At 31.4% G+C, this 27,686-nt stretch overlaps 2 protein-coding genes across 2 annotated transcripts; one reads left to right on the top strand and one right to left on the bottom strand.

Moving 5' to 3' along the window:
- The first annotated feature begins 2,195 nt into the window (after positions 1-2,195).
- On the top strand, positions 2,196-20,269 carry LOC139516215 (uncharacterized). Its single transcript, XM_071306173.1, has 7 exons — positions 2,196-2,556; positions 5,013-5,111; positions 5,982-6,140; positions 7,172-7,299; positions 9,043-9,181; positions 9,594-9,723; positions 20,090-20,269. Exons 1-7 carry the CDS (start codon positions 2,257-2,259, stop codon positions 20,185-20,187), a joined length of 1,053 nt encoding a protein of 350 aa, XP_071162274.1. The 5' UTR covers positions 2,196-2,256; the 3' UTR covers positions 20,188-20,269.
- Positions 20,270-23,127: 2,858 nt separating this feature from the next.
- LOC139515173 (uncharacterized) lies at positions 23,128-24,759 on the bottom strand. Its single transcript, XM_071304734.1, has one exon. The coding sequence runs from the start codon at positions 24,757-24,759 to the stop codon at positions 23,128-23,130; it is 1,632 nt and encodes a 543-aa protein (XP_071160835.1).
- Positions 24,760-27,686: the final 2,927 nt, after the last annotated feature.

Here is a 27,686-nt window from a genome sequence, read left to right as displayed (position 1 = left end):
CAGATGGGTATACTTAGTTTTTAGTTTTATTTTTTTTATCTTTAAAAACAACGCTTATTTCTGTAAAAGATTTCCAATTAATTTCTCTGCATCTAGATGCATTTTCACTATTATTTTCTATAATTTTACTCACCTGATGTTTTCTACTTCTTTGTGCTCATTTTTCCCTATTCATTATTCTATTGGTCATAAAGCACTAATACCCTGAAGAATTTTGGTGAGGATTGTGTTGTTTAGTCTCAGGCTACAACTTTTATGTATACGATGTTATGTAGTTTCGTGGGTTCTCTTCGACTCAGTATGCGTTTGCTATCTTTCGTTTTGGTTTTAAGCTTAACTACACATTTCAGTGTGAAACAGACAGCATATGACACAGATAGTCATTTAATTTAAAACTCAACTTCTATATACATACCTGATTCGTATATACATACGTATATACACACGTATACACATACATTTATAGCCAGACTATTTGCTGGGTATCAAATGAAGATTCTAGTCGGTATAAAGTTTAACAATTTAATAAACGATCCAACGAGAATATAAACGATGTTACAATATTGAGTCCGGTGTTGACGGTTTAAGAACCTATCCAAAAACTGAATATAAATTATTTTTAAGAAGTATATAAAACAGAATAATTTAGAAATACATGTAACAACGGATTAGGCAATTGATTGTCCAATGTTCAGATAATCTATAAAACTGTCTTTGACACGTAGATACGAAGTCCATTATCGGATTAGTAGAAACATACATTTTAAACCAAAGATAATTGTGTGGGAATATTTAAGCTAAAAATGACAATTGAAAGATATAGTAATTAAAGTCAGAAAGATGATAGTCCAAATAATAAGCATGCTTTTCGTCCGGTCATACATTCATGATATATCGATATCGACAAAGATGAGGCATGGGATATAAGTCGACTATGCTGGGCAAAGATGAGGCATGGGATATTAGTCGACTATATTTTGAAACTTTTTTGCTTGTTTCCAGTGGGTAAACGGCGGATTCTCTGTTTTTTTTGGAAAGAACTCCCCTTTGATTGATCGTTTGTTATTTTACGCCAAATTTTTGCACTATTGGTCATTTCGTAGTGATTAATTTTTCTTGGCGGTGGAAGCCGGAGTCTCTGGAGAGAAGCTGTAGACCGTCGGCGTGAAAACAGAAAATCCTAGTCAATTAAGTTTTGAGTCGAGCGCACCTGCTACGTGAGGCGTTAGAACTCACAACCTCATTGTTGACATGCAGGATAGGGATACCCGAGTAGTTTTTTTAAGCTCCCTTTATAAAGTCTTAAGCTAAACTCATAGTAAGAGTACTATAGATTTAAAAGAAATGTCCATGAACAGATTGAAATTATCAAGACTACTAGTAATTAATGAGAATCTGCTTGGGATTGACATAAAAGGAAATAATAGCTAAAAAAAAGGGGGAAAGGCGGAGGGGAATGAATGGAGAAAATGAGAGAATAAGTATAAATTGTGTGCATACATTCAAACATATGAATAAAAAAAAGATAATAATGGTAAATAAACAAGTATAGAGAAAAATGGCCTTAACAATATAAGATGATAACAGAAATGAAGATCCCCTCATCAAACTCACTTTTATGGAAAGGTAGAACTATCCAGGAATTTAATTCCACTGGAAGAAATATTACATGTTTTAGTGTCCCTACATAAAAATTGGTTTGTAATATGTGTTCCTACTGGAAAATGTATTAAAACATTGTTTATACAAACTCCCTAGAGGACTGAACCTCGGTTTTCAGAAGGAACTGGCAACTATAGATGTTTACCGCAGTGTTATAGAACTTGGCCAATTCATATTAAATCTGACTTCCTACTATAAAGTATATTGAAAATGCAGTTTTTACATTGAAAAAATGTAATGAATAGTGGAGAAATAATCTATACTATTCTATTTTTTCATCTTAAAAATAAATTTACGATTTATTTTTATGATATGGCAATCAGTAATCAGTCTGTTACATGAGACAACCCACAGAAATAAGAAATTTTATTAGTTATAAGGTATAGGGCATGTCAACGATCATCAGATTTTTTTTGACTGTTTTTATCCGACGATCTTTTATATGCCCCCATAACTTATTGATAGAATTTCCGATTCCTGTGAAAAAAAGGCAAGATCGGAATCAAGTTATGTATTTAGGTACATTCTTTCGTTTTTCGCGGGGTTTTTCCTTTTTCCTGTTGTATGTTGTTCTAAGAAATTAATGCTGTGAAGATGCTGGAGGAGGAAACACTCTCAGAAAGTTTTGCAAAAATGAGTTTGCAGGATAAGCTTGACTATGTTGACCATGAAATAAGATTATTGCATCAATTTTGTAAACAAACTGGATATAGTGCACACAAAATAAATGAATTTGCAGAGCCGTTTGTCGTTGAATGCCAAAAGGGTCAACGAAAATATTTCTTTAAAATTTTATCATTGATGACAAGCATTGTTGTCTTATTCGGTATTGTCAGCTATGCTTTAGTCTCTCAACCATTTGGACAAGCTTTAGTAAGGATTACTGCAATTCAGGTATTTTATTTAAAGACCACAAACAAGCATGACACACTGACTGTAGACTGTTCGAGAAGTTAAACAAATATACCTGGCATAACTTTCTATGTATCAATAGTTAGGCAACATACTATTGGACGATAGTTCAATTTTTTTTAATTCTCTTTATACTCTGTCCAGAACAGTCACTCGAGATCTAACTTTTTCAAGACAACAAAGTCAATTGGCTGAAATCATCAGACATTGTCGGAGGACTTTTTAATTGAGTTATCATGGTTATTGTTCTTCAAGGGCATACAATATAGTTACAGGGGAGGTAATGATGTTGCTAAAATAAATTGTTATTTCGCGACGTCAAACAGTGACTTATCGGGAAAAGATGCAGTTTCTGCTGATTTTTATCATTCAAACTGATTTAACTTGAAAACGAGTTCATTGACCCCTCTTTTTAAAATGACATTTGGCTTGATTACGTAAGAAGATTATGTGTACCAATTTTCATGATAACGTAAATATTGCAATTTTAAAAAATTTGATTATTATACAGCAAAAAATGACGTTTTTTTCTTCATTTATGAACATTTGATAAATTTGAGATATTTGTAAAAATGAAATGTACAATTTATGCAATATATATTTATTTATCATATGTTTAGTACAAAATACAGCAATTTTGTATATCTAATAAAGGTTCTTTTGTCCAGTCTGTATCACCTACCCTGTATCGCATACCCCATATCGCATGGCTAAACCCGTATCGCATACCCCATATCGCATAGCAAATCCTGTATCGCATACCTGGCATGACGTCACAATTTGAATGACGTCAACGTTTGACCTATGACGTCCAGTTGCTGTTCCTACTAAAAAAATGTGATATCATTTCAACTTAAATCGATATTTAAAAAAAAATCATTACCAAGTAACTTTACTAACGATTTTCATAAAAAATAAATACAATAAGATGTAGAAATGGCTGTAAAAACTGTTAAAGAAAAAGGCAGCTGAAAAAATACAGGAAAATCATAATGTTCTTTTCTTCCTTATACATGTTATATTTTCGGACGATTTAAAAAAAACGGATATTGCATGAATCTGATTCTGTAAAAATATATGATAAACAGAATAATACATGGCAAAATCCGTATCGCATGCTGTATCTCCACTCTACCAATATCAGCCCTCGGGACTGATATTGGTTTCTTGTGATGATACAGCATGCGATACGGATTTTGCCATGTATTATTCTATATTATATAACACATCAATTACAGATAATTTAACAAAAAAACACTTACAGCTCATGTTTATCATTTAAAACAAAAAAGTTGTGTATTTCTATCAAAAGGAAAAATATGTCCACAAGAGATTTTGAGGAAATATCTGAAATTTGAACCTCAATTTACTCAAAAAGTAGCACATGAAGGTACATTTTTTTATTACATATTCAGATAAAAACAGCGTACATGCAAATTTTCATCAAAATTTAAATACATTATAAAAACTGTATTATATGCCCTTAATGAAGATTGTTACCAATTTTTTCATGTTGGCCTGTTACATGTATCTTATTAAAGGTGGCTTGGGTGTCTTCCTCTAATCTATCTTGGATTTTGAAATTGGTCCAGATCTTTAATTCATTTGAAAATTTAGTGTAGTATGTAATTCACGTGTAAGGCTCTTAATGTTAAATTAGAAAATTAAATGTTTTATCATATTTTCGTTTGTAATTCCTTTAAAAAAAACACCATATTTGTGTTTGGTTCTTTTTTTTTCTTTGACTTTGCAAAATAAGGGGAGATAACTCAGATAAAAAAGGGTTCATTTTACTATTCTAGCTAAGAAGAACAAAATTATTAGCAATACATGGACCTGTTAAAACAAAAATACTTTTTTTCATGAATTCTCATCTAGTCAACAATGTTGGACGCATTAATTGTTGAAAATGCACATAGACCTACATTTTGTACATGTAGGAGAGCAACATGGTTAGTTTGAAATTGTTGGTTTGAAATAAAGACTTTGCTGTTTTGTAAAAAAAAAATCATATTCTTCTTTTCTGTTTTCTGTGTAGCATATTGACTGTGGAATATTTGATTTCAATTAAGAACATAATATAATGAAAAAGTGTGCTTCAATGGAGAAATGCAATTTTCTTAAATAGAAAATTCATCATGTGGAAAAGATAAGGAAATAGATTTATTGATTCCAGGGTGTTTTAGTCAAACAGAATTACCATGTCAATTCTATCAGAACTGTGATTAATGAATTCCAGAAAATATGATATTTTTTTTTATTTTATCAAATATTTCTCTGACAATGAAATGTGTAAAAGAATAAAAATTCAATCTACTATTCCCCCATATTTCCTTGACAAAAAACCTTATTTTATAATTAAAAAAACGAAAAGTAAAATTGAGTTGAAGTGAAAACAGCATAGATATATGTCAATTAAATTATATTTTATTTTTCAGTTTTACCCACTCTATGAATGGATCCAGATTCATAACAACGACTGTCTAGTTAAGAATCCATTATTTGTTGACCAATACTTAACTGAAGAAGATTGTCAGGTTAGCGAAATATTTATATCTACAGTCAGATAAATTTTGACATTTAAAACTGCCCATTTATTAATGATTAAGATTATGTATCAAGTTTTGTATGAATTTTTGATAAGAAGGCTATGATTTTGCCATTTGATAGGGGACTTTCCTTTTTGAATTATCTTGGAGTTCAGTATTATTGTGATTTTACTTATTGTTAATTAATGAAGGTGATAAATGTACAAGTCTTATAATAAAAAAAAAACTAGCATGGAATATGAATGTAGACTTCTACCAAGGCTTGAAATTACAAAGTTGACCTGAACTGTGTATTTCCACTGACAGGGGAGATATTAACTACATTTGTAGGAGTAGACCCTCTTGATGCACAGCGAATCTTTCCAGTGGCATAAATTTGTCTTTGCCTGATGTGCAATTATAATTCATTGCCACACTGATTTTGATGTGTGAATAGGCACGGTCATGTCCCATTAATGACATTCACTCCTAAATAACATGATCAATTCATATAAAATAGAAATGACAAAGTTGAAAATTTGGTATGCCGTCAAACCTGGTTTAATCTACCACTTGCAATCAAAAGTGTCCTTACCAAGTTGGAAATATGTAATAAATATAAAAGGTTAGACATTTTTTATTTGCAACTACTGCAAAAATATAGACTCGCTGTTTTACAATTAAACTTTCATAGAACTATTATATAATACTATTGTGAATTTCCTATTTTATTTTTCAGTTCAAAAACAAAGTATTTGGGATTTATACCATAAAACATTGACCTTTTAATCAGATGAGAGTTTATGAGATGTGAACACAGTTTTTCTAATTTATTTTAATTCAAACTGGTTATTAATTAGATATTAATTATAATTTCAGTTGTGCAGCAGTATAACTGATGTGAAAAGAATATCAGATTTAACTGAAGTCCAGTTTGTAGAAGAGTTTATGCAGACTGGACAACATGTGATAGTTAAAGATGGCATGAGAGATTGGCCAGAATCAATGACATCTTTAACAATAGGCAAGATAAAGGAAGTAAGTCTGGTATATCAAAAAGAGACAAAGGCTGCTGTATGGCCTTCAACAATGAGCAAAAAGTTAAACGCTTTGCAAGCTATTAAAGGCCCTGTAATAACAAACGTTAAACAATTAAAAAGAGAATAATTAATGAAAGACAAATTAAAAATGATATCATTCAATAAACTAGATTTTTGCATATTGAAGCCTTTTGTAATATGGAAACTTAGTTGTAGTACACACTGGTTAATGGTATTTTAATTTCAGTTTTGTTAATACAGTTTTAGAGTGCATATACATACTAAAGATATCACAAAATTGAACTTCACAAGAATATTGCACTTTACATAACTTACAAAAGCTATGCATTATTTTTTTTGTTAATCTTTGGTAACATAACTCACAAGCAAACTCATTTTATGGAGGGAGTACATGTATTAGTTTAGCTGTCTCAGCTTATAAATACCTTAAAGTGGTACCCAACACTTTTACTAAAATTAATTTGGCTCGTTTAATTTTCAAAAAAGTATTTACTTTGAACCTTTAACAAAAATATAAAAATTTCAAACATTTTGAACCAACTATTTTATCAGAAAAATTACACTGGTTATATAGCAGTTTGACAAACACCAATTTTGATCATTATGTTCCTTTTACAACACAATGTAACTAAAATGTTTAGCTGATTTTACAGAGTTATCTCCCTGTAGTGTTAGGTACCACCTTAACTATGTTGCAAAGTTAGCTAACACTGTATGAGCTGCTTAAAAAATAACTATTTAGTAAAGCATTTTTTTTTTCACTATTCAGCTTTCTGTGATACTTTGGGGTTTTTAGGGATAGTAGTTACTATGGTGAAGTAACAGTTAAAGAGTTTGTGGATGTGGATTTTGAATTGTAGTCAAGCATGTTGAGAGAACTGAACAATTAAATTATGAAAAAATATATATTGTTTGGTATATATCCTTTCATAGTATCAATACCCAAGAAAAATTAGTTTTGTAAAATTGCTCATATTTTCACAGTAATTTATTATCTATTATTTCAAGATTTACCTGAAAGATCCAGCTTTCTTTGACAGTGAACCATGTGACCTGAGTACTAACTTACCATATAGAGATGTGGATGAGTTTATGGAAGAAGAAAATAAAATCAAACAGGGATACTTTATTTCATGGTAAGGAACTGTTAACATGGTTTTCAAGATTACTAACAAATGACTAATGAAATGTTAAGATAAGTTGATGTAGTTTGATGACAATGTGGGAAATTTCCACCAGTGTACAAATGAAGTGGATATGAGCAATGACAATTGCAAATTCAGGAGGGAGGGGGTCTGGGGACCTCCCCTTTTTATGAACAATCAATTCATTTGAATTGGGACATGTCATTGGAAACACCCCATTCCCCCACCTTACCCTTGTTTTGGAACCCAACCTTTTTAAAATGTCTGGATATGCCCCTGAATTATAGGCAACTGTACTTAAAATATGCTCAATATACATATTTTTATGCCCCACCTATGATAGTAGAGGGGCATTATGTTTTCTGGTCTGTGCCTCAGTTCGTTCGTCCGTGCGTCCATTCGCCCCACTTCCAGGGCTTCCAAAATGGTCATATATTCCGGACATTTGTATAATGTCCGATAAAAGTCCGGCTGGGCAAAGCATGAAACGGTCATATACATTTTAGTTTTCAAGGCTTTTTTCGGTCATTTTAACATAATTCACGATCGTTTTGACCAAACCTTTGCCTTTAACATGCACACATTTCCGGTCATAAAAGTGACATGATGATTAATTACTATCAAAACAACCCCTACTTCAATACTTTCTAATTTTAATCAAGGCTAATTAGTTGTTGGACAGGTAATATCTACCTGTTTAGGTGACAGGTGAACTATGTTCAGTACCGGACATTGTATAAATTGATCGGTCTATTCACAATTATTTTCTTACATTTCAGCGGTTTGTAGCTCATTGATTTAATCCAAAAGATTAAAATTATAAGAAATTAGATTATCTACATGATTTGAAGAAAAATTTTAAAAGGTTTAAATGGAAAATCGTCAGAACCTCACTCCCACGTTGAATGAACTAGAACACGTGTGCGCATGTGCAAAGGTGGGAAATTTAATTATGCATCCTTTATTTCTTCAAAATGCTAAAATTATCATTGATACCTGTATCTAAATGTTCATTTCAAGTATTTTGTTGAAGAAATAACATGTAAAGAGCTTCTTCACTCAGTCATGCTTTGAAACGTACACGGATTTTACGTATCCGTTTATGGTCCATGTTTTACCATTGTCATGTCAATGTCGGATATGAGCACGCTGATGTGCACACTTTGGATGATGCACTGCCAATTTAACAGTTTACATCCAAACATCAAATTCATATCAAAGTAAAGTTTAAAATCGTTTTTTTAATCTAATGTCATTTAGATCATTGGAATGGCCATCTGATTACCATAATTGCCTTTTGTGACTAAGTCTTAAGGGATTAAAATCAGAATCAGATATAAAATGTCCGGCTGGCTCAAATGTTTTTTGGAAGCCCTGCCCACTTCAGGTTAAAATTTTTGGTCAAGTACCCTATATGGTATGATCTTTTTATTTTTAATGCCAAATTAGATTTTTTACCCAATTTCACGGTCCATTGAACATGGAAAATGATAATGCGAGTGGGGCATCTGTTTACTTAAGACAAATTCTTGTTCATTGTGAAACCATGAAAAAAAATATAAAAAAAATGTTTAAAGTATATTAACAATAATTTTAAAATTTGAGTTACTTCAAGGTTGAAAATTCATGGGAGGTCAACTGTTGTTTTATCCAGTGTAATCATTGTTAGTTAAAAATAACACAATGTTCTGATTGGTCAAGTTTTGTTTAGTAGTGATGTTATTTGTATTTCAGGACAAACTGTATAAAACAAACATCTAAAGCCATGAGGAGGTTTTATAAGAGACCTTACTTCATACCATCTTCAGTGGAGATGTTTGAACAGAATTTTATATATTTCTCTAAGAAATACAAACAGAAGGAAATAGTAGAGGTATTATTTATAGCCGATATTGTATGCTCTCCTTAGATTTAATACTAAGTCTTTAATATACATGTTTTCTAAATTTCTCTCATTTTCAATGATTAATTGACACATTTCTGTCCCAGTTCTTAGTATATGTAGTAGTTATTTATTTTCTATCTATTGAAGTTTTTAGATGTGAGACCTATGAATGATAATTCAACATTTTTGGAGTCAACATTAACTATTTGTATATAAGGATGAATATTTCAGAACATTTACAGCAAGGGGATACATAATTTTGGTATTGTTTGTTACTCTTATCAAGTCTTGATTCAACCTTATGATAGTTTTTATGAGTCCTTGTTTCTAGGTTTAGTTGTTTTATTGTGTCCCCCCCTCTTCACCCTAAAATCTGACCAGCTTGTTATTTATTTTTCAGTTTAAAACAGAGACAGCAATCATAATCTTACTACAACTCAAAGGAAGAAGTACATTTAATCTCTTCCCAGAAGATCTGTGCAATACCTCATGCATTCCAATACAGGATACCCTCAACGAGGGACAGATATGTAAGTACTGTGTAATTTTGGGATAGTATAAAAGTTACCTAGCTAATGTGTATGAGAATGTTCTCACAAACCTTTGGCAAAAAAACATATAGAATATTTTTATTTAAACCTTGGCAAAGAAAAACTTGTATGCGAATGTTCCCAAACTACCTTATAAAAAAATATTTTTACTTCACCAATGTGACCATGAGAGTAGGTTTTCATATCACCTAGGAAACAGTTATGGTACTGTTGTCATGTAGTGTGTGCTGTTTCACTGTGTCTAAACTACCCTGTTGAAAAAATGTTTGGACTCAATAGTATCTAATGTCCTTTGGTGTAATACCACTTATGATTTTTCCCTATAAGTCTTTGTTAAATTTGCACTTTTCAAAAAATTGTGCAGAATTTATCTTTGTTTCAAATAAAGAAATACTTGGTATGAGTCAAGTTTTATCCTGTCCAGTACTAAAGCAAAAAAATCAACATTTCATTGCATATAAGAAAATAACATTCACTGGAAGTTAACCAATCGAATTTCTACCCTTATTTAACCTGTGTACAAGTTTTAGTAACCATGTAATCTCAAGTTTACAAAATATTCTATAGAAACCCCAAATAAAAAAAATGATGGTGCTTTGAAATACCAAAGACATATGTTTATTTTAACTGCAATAAAATGTAGGATTAATTACCTACAACTGTCAAATTCAAGGGATTATTTGTTTTGGACCTATTTTTGTATACAACTGGATGTGTCGTACCATTATTTTGTCGTATTACACCTGTACAGTGACAGATAATCAACAGATCAAGAAAAGTTAAAATTTCAGTTTATTTATTTGTTTTTTTTAATGATACTGAAGGAGCGACATAAACATTATATTACAGTGACTTGACTGTTAGTGTTGCTATTCAGCAATTGCAACTCATTCAAAATTTTGACCAAATTGCAATTTGTTTTATTAAACAAAATTGTTCAACTGGTCATAAAATGTTGAACAAATTGTTCATTCAAAATATGAAAGTGCAAGGTGATAAAATAAAACATACTTACAATCCATTTAGAAGTTTGACTTCACTTTAATGATGTTTTGTTAAAATGAGTCTATCAGTTTGTATGGGTATATTATAGTCATTTCCATGGTGAAGGAACTCTCATTATTTTCAATTGCTATAAAAATGTCCAAACTAAGCTTTCATATAGTTTTTATTTCTAAAAGTATTCTATATTCATAAGAATCAGATATCATTTTAAATAAAACATCATATATTCAGTAAAATATGTGTGAAATAACAATATGCTCTTGATATATATAGCCTTTTCATCTAAATTTGGGTTTTTAATGTAAAATTAGAATAAAAGGTGAAAAAGCCTTTGTGAGACCTCGAAATTGAAAGTATTATCCTTTTCCTTTATCAAAATATTGTTAATCAATTAAAAATCATCAAACAAATAATCTTGCTTTGGAACTGGTTGTTATCAAAGGGAAAAAATTCAATCTCAATCTCAATGTGTTTAAATCCCAGGAGAGATAAATCTTGTTACACGAAGGGGTAGCTCATCCACTATAGTCTATTTTTAAAACATCTTTTAGATATTTATTTTGCTTTACCAAATTGTTTTATAATTAATTCCTCACTTTGTGCTCGCAAAGTAAACTTTATTAAAAATCCTGAGAATGTATTTGCTATGCAATTTTTGTGGTTTTGTGAAAAGATCGTTTGAATTGTGTGCATTGATGCCATATAGTTGATAGTAACAAATACGCATGGGAGTTCAAAAACGAAATGTGTGAAAAAAATTGCCATTTATATTAAAGCAAAAAAACCTGACTCGTAATTTTTGCATATAGGAGACAAATCAGGTTGTTTAATATAATTTGTCGAATGATGGGTTGTTAATGGGTGCGAGTCATTGGGACACTTTAAAGAGGTTGGACAGAATTATGGGAACTGTGGAATAAGAGGACTAGAAATGAGAATTTGATGGATGAAAGCTTGAGGCAGGGTGGTCTTAATCGTGAGAAAAGTTTGATAAAACAGGGATAATTCTTGTTGATGAAAAAATAAGAGTGCAGAGGAACAGAATATGGAGTGAAGTAGGAGTTTGGGGAGGGAACTGAGAATCAATTCCCTGTGTCCACCAAATAACTGAAAGCCATTTAAGAAATAAAGGAGTGGGGTCTGACATGTATATAAAAGGATCAATTATGCAGGGGATGCAGACCACAGATTGGTCTAATTTGACAACTGATAAATAAAAATACGGTGGATGCCGAATGTGATAGCGATATCTAAATAAAATAAATAAAAACAATATATATATTTTTTTTCAGTAAGTACAATTTTTATTATGTAGACCTAAAGTAGAGAAATGTAGCATTGAATGACTCCAATTATTGAGCACGCACCCGGCAGAGCACAGCTTCCCATGGTCGGACTGAATGTCAGTTCATTATAAACATCTCAATCATTCAATGACTGCTTTCAATCAAACAACAGAAGGAAGTTTGTAACCAACAATATTTTCAAACAACTTATCTAAAATGATTAAGTCTTTCAACAAAGGTTATAAATGATAAGCAACGATGCAAATATTGAATTTTAGAACATATATAATTCTCTTTAACAATGAATTCAAAACAGCAATATCTATATTATTTAACAAATATGTACTAAATAGTGTCATGCAAATCGTTAAATATAGAAACACACAATTTCTATTTTTAAACAAGGTAATAACAATTACATGACAATCCTGTCTTCCAAATGAATCTAAAAACATTTTGTTTTTATAAACAATCATAACTAATTAGAAAGAAAGAAAAAACACACATACACACTGAAAATAACATGTGTTTATGTTGCAACAACTTTATTGTTGATAAACATCTGCCAACCTGTACCAGAAACAAACAATGGTTTGGAACAAACTATACACCACGAACGACAACTCGACCTAGAATGTTACTCACATTTGTTGATAATGTAAACAAACATCGATTTACCAAAAAGCGGTAATATGTAGCAATTAATAACAATCAGAATGCTGTAGTAAAGATTATCAGGAAATTAATCTGGCTTGCCGCCTGGAGATGCCGATAAGTGATATTTTACAAAATCATGTTTTCAGGGGACGTGATGAATTGTCCTTGCCAAAATTACAAATAATTCAGGTATCTAACGTTTCTAACATATATTGATACCACGATAATACATTGATAATACTGCCTTGTTAAATATACCTTATTGTCAAAGAATGCAGCAATAATTCTGTTGTCAACGGCCAAAGAAAAAATCGGGATGATCAAGCATGGAATTCCGGAAATTGACCGTCTCCAAAAATATTAAATTCTAAAATTGAGTTATCGTCCTTTTCGCGCCAGACGACTTTTGAAAAGGCTACTTGATAAGTTTCCATGGGGAGATAACCTAAAATATTATTCTTTTGAATAAAGACTTTTTGAAAGAAAAAATGATTATCTCCCCATGGACACTTCCTACAAACACATTGCAATTTTACACATATTTTACTGAATATGAAATGTTTTAATTCACATAATGTCTGATTCTTATGAATATAGAATACGTTTAGAAAGAAAAACTATATGAAAGCTTAGTTTGGACATTTTTATAGCAATTCAAAATAATAACAGTTCCTTCAGCATGGAAATGACTATAATATACCTATACAAACTGATAAACTGATTTTGTCACAACATCATTAAAGTGGAGTCAAAGTCTTATAGGATTGTAAGTATATTTTATTTTATCACCTTGCACTTTCACTACTTGATTGTGGTTTTCTACAGCAGTTAGTTCAAATTTCTGACCAGTTGAACAATTTGATTTTAAAAACAAATTGCAATTTGGTCAGAATTTTGAATAAGTTGCAATTGGTGGATAGCAACACTTACAGTCAAGTCACTGTATGATTTTGATTGTGTGATGTAATATTTTTTACAACTGTTCTATATCAGTTCTGGAAATCTCTGAATTCGGTAACGTTAACTAATTTGATAACGTTAACGAATTCAGTAACGTTAACAAATTCGATAACGTTAACGAATTTGGTAACAGTAACCGAATTCACTTACTGAATCCATTAATGAATTCAGTAACTTCAATGTTTATTTGGTTTTGGCGTTTATAAATAAAAAATGACAGAACAATAGACAAATTTCTTGAATTCTGCTTGGTAAAATTAAAATCTATATACGGGTTGATGAAAACCGATGTCAAATGTTCCAAAATCCTCATCATTTCCTTATATATTTTTAAGTGTCAAAATATAAATAAATTCTGAAGTTACCGAATTCGTTAATGTAAAATAGAAGATGTGGTATGATTGCCAATGAGACAACTATCCACAAAAGACCAAAATGACACAGACATTAACAATTTTAGGTCACCGTACGGCCTTCAATAATGAGCAAAGCCCACACCGCATAGTCAGCTATAAAAGGCCCTGATAAGACAATGTAAAACAGTAAATGAGAAAACTAGCGGCCTTATTTATGTAAAAAAATGAACGAAAAACAAATATGTAACTCATAAACAAACAACAACAATTGAATTACAGGCTCCTGACTAGGGACAGGCACATACATAAATAATGTGGCGGGGTTAAACATGTAAGCGGGATCCCTACCCTCCCCCTAACCTGGGACAGTGGTATAACAGTACAACATAAGAACAAACTATTAAAATCAGTTGAAAAAGGCTTAACTCATCAGATGGACAAAAAATACTAGTGGACATGGCCGGATACTTATACATCCCGACACAAAAAGACACAATGAACAGATATGAGAGTACTCACAGTTATCTGACAGCTAGTTCAAAGCCAGTAACAACTAATAAAAAAATCATGTATCTAAGACTAAACTATCAATCTGTACACATCCAACATCCAATGGATTTAGTGTACAGACGTCATAAACAGCCAGAGAAAAACATGACCTTGTGCAATCCCAAGTTACAGGTATCGACAGATTGTAGATCCATGAATATGTATAATGGTTCAGTTAATGAATTCAGTAACTGTTACCGAATTCGGAAATTTTCAGAACTGATATCTATAATACTAAAATTACGAGGTCCAATTTGTCAGCCGTCATCGGATAAAAACGACAAATCAAAGAATTCAACTTTATATATAGCTAATAAAGAACAATGGTGTTGATTAAAAATTACACCACTCCCGACCCTATTGTTTTCCACATAATTAATATTGCCAATAATTAACAAGTTCAGGGTCAATTCCGATATCGATACCAATACTGTGGATTCATTTTTATTCGTGGTATACCAATTTTCGTGGGTTTCGTGGGTCACAGCGAACCACGAATTTAAGAATTCAACGAAGAATAATCCCGAGAAATGTGTATGGAGTCGGATGTTTATTTCCAGTTATGTTATGCAGTTCTAGTATAGTGTTGATTAGCGATAAACATTGTAACATAACACATGTTTTTTTATTGAATGAAGATACAAGTATTTTGATTAAATCTAAAATAAATATATCGAATATCAGTGATAATTTACTTTTTGAAATTGATTAACAATAATTAATGGAAAATAACTGCAAGTTGTTAATTACCGTGTCATAGTTTGGTTTACCAGTTATTAAAAATCAATAGGATTAAGTACGGGGATATTGCCCGTAGGTAATATTGTTTATGACAGGAACATTTATTTTCACACCTTATACTTATATCACTGTTTATTATATCGTGATTAGGGAAATGAGCTTTCAATCATAAAGTTTTGAATGCTTTATAGAATTCAGACAAGAATTTATTAATTGTAAAACAAACAAATAATTAGTTGTCTCTGTCCATTATTGTAATCGAAGTTATCAATGAACACTTTAAACTAGAATGACCAAGCGAGGATTTTGACAATTCAAAACTTTTTCAATGAATTCCTTCTTTTTTGTTTTGTTTTATTATTGACCAAACCAAGGAGGTTATATGATCTCATAAATCAAAAAGAAATCCACGAATTACGTATCTAATTTTTTGTTGTTGTAATCAGCGATCCACGAATTTACGTATACCACGAAATGCCTTTTTTTCTCTATCCACGAAAATTGATACCCACGAAAATAAATGAATCCACAGTAGTATATTCACCTGTTACCTTTTACCTTATCTGTACGTTCCGCATCTGACAGGCGCACCACCAAACGGTGTATTTAGGATTTTGCTATATACACGGGTCATAATCACAGGGTTGACACTACATGTACTAAGTTCAATCATTACCACACTGTTCCCTATTGTAGTATTTTAATCAGTATGACTTTATAAGATGACAATACGAATACTTAAAATCTGGACTTAAAATAAGGCGTATAGCCGGTAGAGTTTTCAATTTGTTAGCCAGCATGACGTAAAAAAGCGATTCAAAGAATTCAACTTGATTTATAACTAATAAAGGACAAATTCACAATGCTGTTGATTAAAAAATACTGGACATGTCAGGCCCTTTTGCTTTCCAAATAATTAATATTACCAATAATTGATTAGTTCCCGGTCGACGGGTGCAAACAGAAAGTTTTTGAAAGCAGATAAAACTGTACTTCTTATAATCGGCATGACTTTATCAGATGACCATGATGACAATTACCAATACTAAAATAAAGCTTACGCATAGTTATATACTTTAATTCAGTCACGGACCCGCGATATATCACGGGTGTGTTCTAGTATATATATAAATAGAGAAATAAGTAAAAAGCCACAGGAAATGGTGAATTGAGTGAACCTTATGGCAAGCCATTTTGCTATTATATTGTTTATAAGATATCTCATATAATTTATCAGATATCTTAAATATTTGTCTTATAAGATATCTCATAAAGTATAGAAGATATCTCATAAAAATGAAATTATATCAGATATCTTATATATTATAGGATATATCTTATTTAGTTTATAAGATATCACCTATAGTTTTTTGGAAAATGACGCAGTCATTGTTCCATTACTGGCGACCTGAACTTCATTACATTTCTCTGCCTACCGCGCTTGGTTTCGTATTTACTATTTTCTATACAAACTGGAATCTGCTTGTGTTATCATTAATTATGCATGAGAGGTCATTGTGTAGTAATCAGCCAGGAACCAGTTTACAAACTAACTGGTTTCTGCTTGTATTCCACTACACACGGACAAAGTGTTGTAGTTTGACGGGAACCAGTTTAGAATTTGTAAACTACAAAACGTTATCGGTTATTGTTCATTCCGTTTTGGTGTTTCATACCGACTTTTATGGTTTGAATAAGCTTAAGACCCTTCAAACATTAATGTGATAGGTATATTAAAGACTGTTTTACAAAAGGATGGAACTGTTTTGCTTTCAAAGTCGTAGTGATATCTGTTATGTACGGATTTCCACTCTCACCGGTTAATTTCTTTTTTTACACGTGCTTTTGAAACTTCCTGTTTAAACATCGCAAGTTTTAAAATAGTTTTTTGAGTGAATTTAACTTATTTTAACAATCATGAAGCGTTCCAGAATCATTTTCAAGCAGTTTCTTCTTCTCTTTGATGATGGAAAATAGGTTTTTCTCAAGAAAATACCGCAAACGATCGCAGAGGAATTGAAACGTACAAGTCAAGTCGGCACCTGGTTAAATTGGCATCTAGTCAAATCGGCACCTATTTGACGTCAATTCGGCATCCAATAATATTTGTTATAATATTTTCTATTCAATTAATTAATAACTGTTACCAAGTACATAGTGAATATGTTGTTGTGTATTTAGGTAAACAACGAAACCAAAGTGAAATTATGTTGTTGTGTATAAAGGTAAACAACGAAGCCCTTACCCAAGCTGTTGTTTTAACAATTAGACAATTATTAAAAAAAAATGGAAAACTATGAGTCCCTTTCAATAAATCAAACTTTCATGCCAAATAATAAACAAATTTAAGGTGTTTTTTTTTCAGTAAAGTTTAAAAAGCATTAAACAAACAATCCTGTAAAATGCTCAACTGGTTTAAATAATGCATAAAAATATCCAATATCTCATGTATTAGTCCAAATAATTATGGCGTCTGGCAAGGCTATTTTATTTTTTTTCTGTGACGTCTTCCTACGAAGTTCGTAGGAAGGCTTTCTTAGGAAGGCGTCCCAGAAAAAAATTAACATAGCCTTGCGGTCATAGAAAGGTGTCCCAGAATAAAATTAAAAAAGCCTTGCCAGACGTAATAATTATTTTGACTACTCATATATATATCATTAAAAATACACCAAAAATGTCATTTAGTTGAGAAAAATAAATATATACAAAATGTACAATGAACACCCAAAAATGTGAAAGTTAGTATTTAACTCTTTTTGCTTAAATACTGAAAAAAATTCTGGCAACCCCTTACTTATTTTTACTCTTTTTGCTTAAAATACTGTTAAAATATATATTTAACATGGGTGACGAATTGACTATATCAGGTGTCGATTTAACCAGGTGCTGATTTGTCTAGGTGCCAATTTAACCAGGTGCCGGTTTGACTAGAATTCTTTGACAAATGTTTGAAATTACCTGAGTTTCATTAGACCTTTGATAACAGTAACAAAAAGATTATTTACTTAATATTTTGTGGTATCAGGTCTGTTCGCGCCCAATACACTTTCGCACCTTGCAGGTTCGCACCTCGCACGTTCGCATCCAAGGTCCGTTCGCACTCTACTCATTCGCGCTCAATTTTAATTCAAATTCAAGTTGAATAATTGGAAAATCATGATTGTTGTTTTAAATTGCTTTGGTGTAAATACTGAATGTATTTATAGCTTGGTATGAGTAAAACATTGAAGATTTTAAAGGAAAAACACAAAAGATAATTGTTTTTAACAGCTTGGTCCCTTTGATCTGAAACAACGAAACAATAAAATATAGGAACCAAAATATAGCAATCCACTATTATAACCAAAACATGATAAAATCTATTCAACACACAGAAAGAAACATAGTCAGAATCTCACTTCATTTTGAAAGAAGTCAATGAAACAAAGTTATAGCAATACACTAACCAAAACATGATTAAGAGTTATTCAACACAAAATAAAACGTTGACAAAATTCCACTTTAATTAGAAAGGATTATTATTATTTTTAACAATACGCTATCCAAAACATGATTAAGATTTATTCAACACAAATAAAAATGCTGTCTCACTTTATTTTGAGACAATGACAACAATTATACTTATAAGAAAACACTTGCTTACAGAGTTATTAAACACAAAACCAATTAAGATTGGGTGCGAACATTTAGGGTGTGAAAGTGAAAGGGGGCGAACATGAGTGGGCGCGAACGGACCCGGATTCAGACTATGTACCAGTGAGAAATATACAAGCCTTTCTACGGTATTTATTTGTACAATTCAGGTAGTCTTGACCTTTTCAATTGTCTTAAAAAAACAGCCAGTTGTCACCTTCACTTCACACACACACATATATACGAATATCAATTATATGCTTAAGAGACATGTTGCATTGTTAAACTAATTACGGTATGTGAAAATCAAGACTTGCATAAAAACTATCCCAATATTAGAGACAGTGGCGTCATTTTTCTTCAGAGCTTTCAGCTCTTTGATTAAGATATCTTATAAAGTTAATATGATATCTTCTTAAGTTTATAAGGTATCTTATATAGTTTATAAGATGTCTTATATAATATATAAGATATCTCATATAATTTATCAGATATCTTATATAGTTTATAAGATGTCTTATATAATTAATAAGATATCTCATATAATTTATCAGATATCTTATATAGTTTATAAGATGTCTTATATAATTAATAAGATATCTCATATAATTTATCAGATATCTTATATAAATGTCTTTATAAGATAAATCATCAACTATATAAGATATCTTATAAACTATATGAGATATCTTATAAACTACAGAAGATATCTTATAAACTACATAAGATATCTTATAAACTATATAAGATATCTTATATAAAAAATGTTTATAAGATATCTCATATACTTTATAAGATATCTTATAAACTTGAGAAGATATCTTATAAAGTATATAAGATATCATATAAACTTTATGAGATATCTTATATCACATTTAAGATATCTCATATAACATTAAAGATATCTTATATAATATATGATATATCTTATAAAAATGGAATTATATAGGATATCTTATATATTAAAGGAGACATCTTATATATTATAGGAGATATCTTGAAATTCGAATAAATAGTAAAACAGCTTGCCATAGAACCATGCCAGAAATTTGTTTAATTTTCTTTTGAAATTGTACACATTGTACAGGAAAAAAAACACAGAAAGAAATATATTTAAAAACCGTCTAAAGCCTTTAAAAGTGATTTTTTTCATTTCAGTGATAGCTATGAATACTCATAAAGTATGGACGTTAGACATCCAAGGTACAGATGGGGAAGAAAACATAGCAATAGGAATTGAGGGGAATTTTAATTGAACTTAATGTACAGACATCCAGAGATTAACAGTTTAATATTCCATGCATATTTTTTATGTATTAAATGTGATTTTCCAAGAAAGTAATATTTCTTTATTACTAAATACAACTGCAATATGAAATACAAAGAGGTGGAATGATGGACAACCTCGACTAAAGACCAAATGATGTAGAAATCAGCAGCTGTAAGACTCATACAGTCTTCAACAATGAGTGAAATCCATACTGCACAGCAACTATAAAAGACACTGAAATGACAGATGTTAAAAATTCAAACAACTTATGGCCTGATTCTTGTACAAAACAATTAAATGGATAATAAACAAGTTATACACCATTAAAAGACAACCACTGAATTACAGGCTCCTGACTACAGAATGTGGTGAGGTTAAACATAAAAACAGACATCAGGTATTGGCTTTGCTCATTGTTGAAGGCCGTACAGTGACCTATAGTTGTTAATGTCTGTGTCATTTTGGTCTTTTGTGGATAGTTGTCTCATTGGCAATCATACCACATCTTTTTTTTTATATCATGTCCCCTGTCCATTTGACAGTGGTGCAACATCAAAACACAAGAACAAACTACAAAGCATAAAGTGAAAAATAAATATGATCAAGAACAACTACTCAGTTACAACTATCCTGACATGGGACATGTGTATAATTAAACCATTGTGGTGATGTCAGCCTATTTATTTTCCGTGGATTCTTTATCTAGAATCAACACTTCCTAAATCCGTCGCTGAAATGGACTCATCAAATTATATTCAATTGTTTCCTTTGTGAGCTTAATTTCTTTAAGTTTGAATTGGCTAATTTACTGATTTCTGTTCACTAAAGGAATTATTTTAAAAACCTATCATTAATTTTTTGTAATTTCTATATACCTTCTGGGAATCGAACCCGTCCATGAATTCTGTGACATTCTACTGTCATCAACATGTCAACGAAACCTCTCGGCTACCAATGGATTAAGATATTTTATATATTTATATTAGTATATGATATACATCGGTACAATAGACAAACAGGACTTGTATCTTTATACATTGTATATACATTCTAGGCAAACTTATTGTATGAGGTTTCATTGTTTGGATCAATGAGTTGAAGGTTAGAACCTGTCGGTTTAAGTTCGAATCCATGTATTCTCTATTTTTCCTGGGTTCTTTTTCTTGTTTTGTATGTTATTGTGGATATTTTGTGTAATAAAAGAGAGTTTGATTGTTTGTTATGGGATTATTGTTGGCCATTCCTCATATTTGAAACGAAAATGATTACATTCTATTTGTCAATTTTTTTTTTGGAAATTAATATAGTATGATTATATCTGTTTTACTGAACAATTTTACAAATGCTTATTTGCAAATTTCTATGCTAGAAATCGTGATGTGCCTCAAATTAGGCTTCTTGTTAGAAATTTCGGAAACATACTTATTAATATGTTCCTTGTTGGGTTGTTGTCCTTTTGACACATTCCCGATTTTTCAATTTTATTAGAAATAAGTTCCAATATATTTTAATTTTGTAAAAACAGATAATATTCAGATGCCTGACAATATGAAGATCTTTAAGGACCGACGAGTTGTGTTATATTTGTATTGTTTTAACTATTGAATTGTGATGTTTAATTCATTGTAATGCATCTTTTTATGCCCCACCTACGATAGTAGAGGGGCATTATGTTTTCTGGTCTGTGGCTCCGTTCGTCTGTGCGTCCGTCTGTCCGTTCAGGTTGAAGTTTTTGGTCAAGGTAGTTTTTGATGAAGCTGAAGTCCCAATCAACTTGAAACTTAGTCGACTTGTCGCTTATGATATGATCTTTCTAATTTTAAAGCCAAATTAGACTTTTGACCCCAATTTCACGGTCCACTGAACATAGAAAATGAAAGTGGGAGTTTCAGGTTAAAGTTTTTGGTCAAGGTAGTTTTTGGTGAAGCTGAAGTCCAATCAACTTGAAACTTAGTACATATGTTCCCTATAGTATAATCTTTCTAATTTTAATACCAAATTAGATTATTGCCCAATTTCACGGTCCATGGAACATGGAAAAGGATAGTGCGAGTGGGGCATCCGTGTACTTTCATTTCATTTCATGGACACATTTTTGTTACACGATAAAATGGTTATTTAAACCCACTCACAATACCTTCTAATAATGAATAGGCTCTAATTTAAAAAAAGACATTAACACAGTAGTTTAAGTTATAGATACAAAGTATCTTGCGGGCTCTTGGTTTCTTTTTCAAGAATCAACGCATATCCATAGTATCTATATCACGGAATGAGGCAGGGCTTCATTTGAGAAATCTTTTAAAACCTGATTTTCTCATGCAGAATAGGTAACACTTTTTGAATGACACTTTAGCTGTATAGTGTGAATATTTGAAACTACTACATGTATGTAAAACTCATACAAGTGTTCATATTTTTGTCATGTTGGAGGAAAGATACAAAATTTTTGAATTAAGGGTTTTTAGTCAGTGGTCGCTACTGCGCAAACTATTTATATAAAGCTTGATATTCCGAAGAGTGGTAGACTACTTTTGTTTGAAATAATTGTCAGGGGTTCATATCTGTCCTTGACCTCATATTCATAGTTCATTGGTCAATGATAAGTTTTAGTAGTAAGGTACTCTCCTAAGATGCCATAAGCAATAGGTCAACAATATTTGGTGTAAGTAACAATTGTTAAGTTATTTTTTAGATACTATAATAGGTCGACTTTTTTGTTTAGTATATGGCGTGATTATAAGGTCAGTCTTGCGTATTTTTGTCTGGCCTTTAATAATGAATTCGATCATTTTTCATTCCAAATGCCATTGTCATGAAACACTACAAATCACTGTAAAAGAAAATTTATATTTTATTTTGGAGAAGAAGTTTTATTTTAAATGCATGATATAAAGAAAGAAAAATTAATTCAATCATGTAAATCTCATATCTTATACACAAAAGCTTCATCGGTACAGTAACTAGTTTGGCTGGAGACTATCATCAACCCTGCTTTTCTGTTAATATCAAAAGCATTAGGATTTTTGATTCCATCTTTTTCATTTAAAATTGTTTTTTGACTTTTACCATCTGGTGATAATTGCACAATACTGTTATTGCCTACAGAAGCGATATAAACAAAGCCATTCATATCTACTGCAATTCCTACTGGTATATCTATATCGGAATTTTTGACTGTCCAAACGTGTTCTCCTGTGTCTTTGTAGCAAAACACCTCATGCGTAGCACAAGCTGTACAATAAATGTTTTCTTTAAACAAGACTAAATGTGTGAGCTGAACTGCTTCTATAATCTTGCTTGATTTATCCTGCAGGTTAAGTAGAATGATTTTTGCATCATCGGATAGGCAGCTGATGGCCAGAGTTTGACCATTACACGAAATGTCACAACAGGCACCAGGCATGTCAATAGTTTCTATAGTTTTATTCTTTTCTATATCCACTAATATCACTTGATGTTTGTAATAGAGACTGACTGCCACTATATTATTGCTGATGTTGCAAAAATTAAACGGGAAGTCATCTTTTGAGAATTTTACCACGTTTCTCCAAAAGTAACCATCAGTACCGAAAAGCATCAAACTTTTCTGGTGATTTTCTAGTGCCAGAAACTTGCCATCATCAAGAACAAGTAATTTCATCATTAAATATTTTTGTCTTCCTGGAAATTTCAGAGTGTTTAAGAAAGTTGGCTTTATTTGTTCCATACAAGGAATCTTTGGTACTGAATGCTGGACTTCATCCCCTATAATGACCTTGACATTTGAACTATATGGTTGATTTGTAATAGAAATATCTCCAAAAGATTTTACATCTGTTAGAACTGATTGCAAAGCAGATGAAATGTTAACATGCAAGTTATGTTTATCGAAGTTTCCTTTACTCTCTAAATCTTCTATGTATTTTGATTCTTGTGATGAAGCTTTTTTAATCTCCTTTAGTCCTATATATGTTTGCCAACTAGTTGCATAAATACTCATTTTCAAAAAATCTTCTTGTAAATGAACAATTTGTTTTGAATGTTGTTCAACTTGTTTGACAAGATCCTCCATTTTTGACTGTATCTTTGAATGTTTTGATTGTAACTCGGCAAGAATTTTACCTTCAATTTTAACCAAATAATCATCTATAGATTTTCTCACTGATTTGATTTCCTTAAGAATTTGTGTTTTCTGATTTTTATTCGTTCTGATTCTGTTGTGCAAGTATTCAATTATTTGTTCAAACTTTTCTCCTAGATTCTTTAAATCTTCATCCAGGAATGGGATTGAGTCGGATGAATTAATGTTTCTGTTAATCTCTGACAGCAGTTTTATATCTTGGCATTTATCATGTGTGTCTAAAGTGCATTCTGAACAACAGGCACATTCATGGTCAGAACAGTAAAGTTCATACTTTCTGTCATGGTCTTTGCATAGGTTACTTGTTTCTTTCATGAAAGATGGCAACTTGTGGTATTCTTCACTAACTATAGTTATATGGTCACATTCCATACACCATGTTGCTTCATTTTCTTGCTTGCAGAGTATACAAATGTATCTATCTGATAAAGACATTGTTCTTTCTTAGACCTGAAAATATAAAGTATTCATATCAAATATATATATGTAAGTTACAATTTTTCTTCATTAAATGCTCAGATTTCACAAATTGATTGATTTAAAAGCAACATATACATAAACATATTTTTTACAAAATAAGGGCTATGCATGAAATGTCTTATTCTTGATCATTCTTATAGGACAGAATTGTTTTTGTATGTCACGATATCTCAGTAGCATGGGTTCGAATCCCGGCGAGAAGAACACAAAATTTGCGAAAGCAAATTTACAGATCTAACATTGATCAACATTGTTGGGTTGATGTTTAGACGAGTTGTATGTATATAATATACAACTCGTCTTAACATCTTGTATGTATATAATATACAACTCGTCTAAACATCAACCCAACAATGTTAGATCTACAAATTTGCTTTCGCAAATTTTTTTGTTCTTCCCTCGCCGGGATTCGAAACCACATCAGACTATCTGACATTTATCGGATTAAATAATAATAAAACATGACAATATATTTCAGTCTCAACACTTACACAATCAAATTACACATTCCAATCTGTATAAACTGTATACGTACGGACCGGTTGTCCAATTTGTAAATGAAATCCTGTCACTTTCCTAAACTTCATTAACATAATGAAAGTAATCACTGAGTATGCGCTTACTTAAGGAGGTCAATAAGAGGATATCTAAGAATAGACTACTTCTTTTTGTAAATTTATTAGTGTCTTATTCGTTTTTAGAAATTTTGTGCATGGTCAAACCCTATAAAAATTACTAAAAGAAGCATGCAATACTTATAATTACATTGTTTTGTTAGGATCATGTCAACACGATTTCTATTTCTAGGTTTTTTATTTACCTGTATTTATTGAATTTTTGTATCAGATGTTGTTTCGATTGGTCTTTGCTTTAAAGAAAATGTGATATCTTGCCGGCTATAATCAAGATATTGCAAAATATTTTTAATCATAGCCGGCAAAACAGCATATTTTCTATTTCGCCATAGCCGGTAAAATATATCTACTGCCATATTTTTAAACTGTGACATGTTCCATGATAATGCCAATCTTTTTTGCTCTGGGGTAATTAAGATACACAAAATTACGAGAAGGTAAACAAATTTCAAAAAGGAAACGTGTATCCATTCGCTTCATAAATAAAATGTAATTGTTCAACGGTTTTAATAACACCCAAATAAATTTACAAAAAGAAGCCTATATATATACATTCTTAAATATCCCCTAGTTCGCCTATTTGAATAAAGCGCATACTCAGTGATTACTTTCATCATGTCAGGACTTCATTCAAAAATTGGACAACCGTAGTTTATACAGAATGGACTGTGGCATTTGACTGTGTAGATGTTGACACTGAAATAAATTGTCATGTCTGACACCTCTTTTTGCATGAGTGGTATGTGTTTTAGATAGCATTTTCGACTTGATCAATAATAAAAAATTTAACACAAAGGCAGGTTACACAAAAAGTCTTTCTCCTTCCATCGGTAATTATATTTTAAAAAAGAGGCCTTCAACAGCCCGTTCCGACGATGAATAGAGACAGTGATCAAGTTGAATCTGATTTAAACTTTTTAATTTATTTTTCCGTTCCGTTCCGTTCCGCAAAGTACCAATTGCTCTGAGGAATTGGTATTTAACAGAAAAAACGGAAACAGACATCTTTAATGTAATTAAAGCAGTATGATAAAAAAATTGTCTGACATCTCTTTTTGCATGAGTGGTATGTGTTTTAGATAGCATTTTCGACTTGATCAATAATAAAAAATTTAACACAAAGGCAGGTTACAAAAAAAGTCTTTCTCCTTCCATCGGTAATCATATTTTAAAAAAGAGGCCTTCAACAGCCCGTTCCGACGATGAATAGAGACAGTGATCAAGTTGAATCTGATTTAAACTTTTTAATTTATTTTTCCGTTCCGTTCCGTTCCGCAAAGTACCAATTGCTCTGAGGAATTGGTATTTAACAGAAAAAACGGAAACAGACATCTTTAATGTAATTAAAGCAGTATGATAAAAAAAAAATTGTCTGACACCTCTTTTTGCATAAGTGGTATGTGTTTTAGATAGCATTTTCGACTTGATCAATAATAAAAAATTTAACACAAAGGCAGGTTACACAAAAAGTCTTTCTCCTTCCATCGGTAATTATATTTTAAAAAAGAGGCCTGCAACAGCCCGTTTCGACGATGATTAGAGACAGTGATCAAGTTGAATCTGATTTAAACTTTTTAATTTATTTTTCCGTTCCGTTCCGCAAAGTACCAATTGCTCTGAGGAATTGGTATTTAACGGAAAAAACGGAAACAGACATCTTTAATGTAAATAAAGCAGTATGATAAAAAAAAATTGTCTGACACCTCTTTTTGCATGAGTGGTATGTGTTTTAGATAGCATTTTCGACTTTATCAATAATAAAAAATTTAACACAAAGGCAGGTTACACAAAAAGTCTTTCTCCTTCCATCGGTAATTATATTTTAAAAAAGAGGCCTTCAACAGCCCGTTCCGATGATGAGTAGAGACAGTGATCAAGTTGAATCTGATTTAAACTTTTTAATTTATTTTTCCGTTCCGTTCCGTTCCGCAAAGTACCAATTGCTCTGAGGAATTGGTATTTAACGGAATCAACGGAAACAGACATCTATAATGTAATAAAAGCAGTATGATAAAAACAAGTCAGACCCTTCTTTTTTGAATGAGTGGTAAGTGTTTTAGATAGCATTTCGACTTGATCAATATTAAAATAAACAGCTGCGCCATGAGCGCATGATACGCCCGTCGTCTTGTGAAAAAAACATAAATCTTTTTTGAATAACACAGGGTTGTACAGGATGTCATGCTTAGTATATCCTGACTCATTCCTTATTCCCGCTCAATAGGAAGATTGTACAAGATGTATTTG

This window comes from Mytilus edulis, chromosome 3, assembly GCF_963676685.1.
Source record: "Mytilus edulis chromosome 3, xbMytEdul2.2, whole genome shotgun sequence".
In the NCBI taxonomy this organism is placed as follows: Eukaryota; Metazoa; Mollusca; class Bivalvia; order Mytilida; family Mytilidae; genus Mytilus; species Mytilus edulis.
Note: the sequence above shows the minus strand (reverse complement) of the source record. Positions and strands in the feature narration are given on the sequence as shown.

Coding starts and splice junctions, on each gene's coding strand:
- LOC139515173 (XM_071304734.1), bottom strand. CDS start 24,759: ATGTCTTTATCAGATAGATACATTTGTATACTCTGCAAGCAAGAAAAT.
- LOC139516215 (XM_071306173.1), top strand. CDS start 2,257: ATGCTGGAGGAGGAAACACTCTCAGAAAGTTTTGCAAAAATGAGTTTG. Junction 2,557..5,012: donor TAAGGATTACTGCAATTCAG/GTATTTTATTTA, acceptor TTTATTTTTCAG/TTTTACCCACTCTATGAATG. Junction 5,112..5,981: donor TAACTGAAGAAGATTGTCAG/GTTAGCGAAATA, acceptor TTATAATTTCAG/TTGTGCAGCAGTATAACTGA.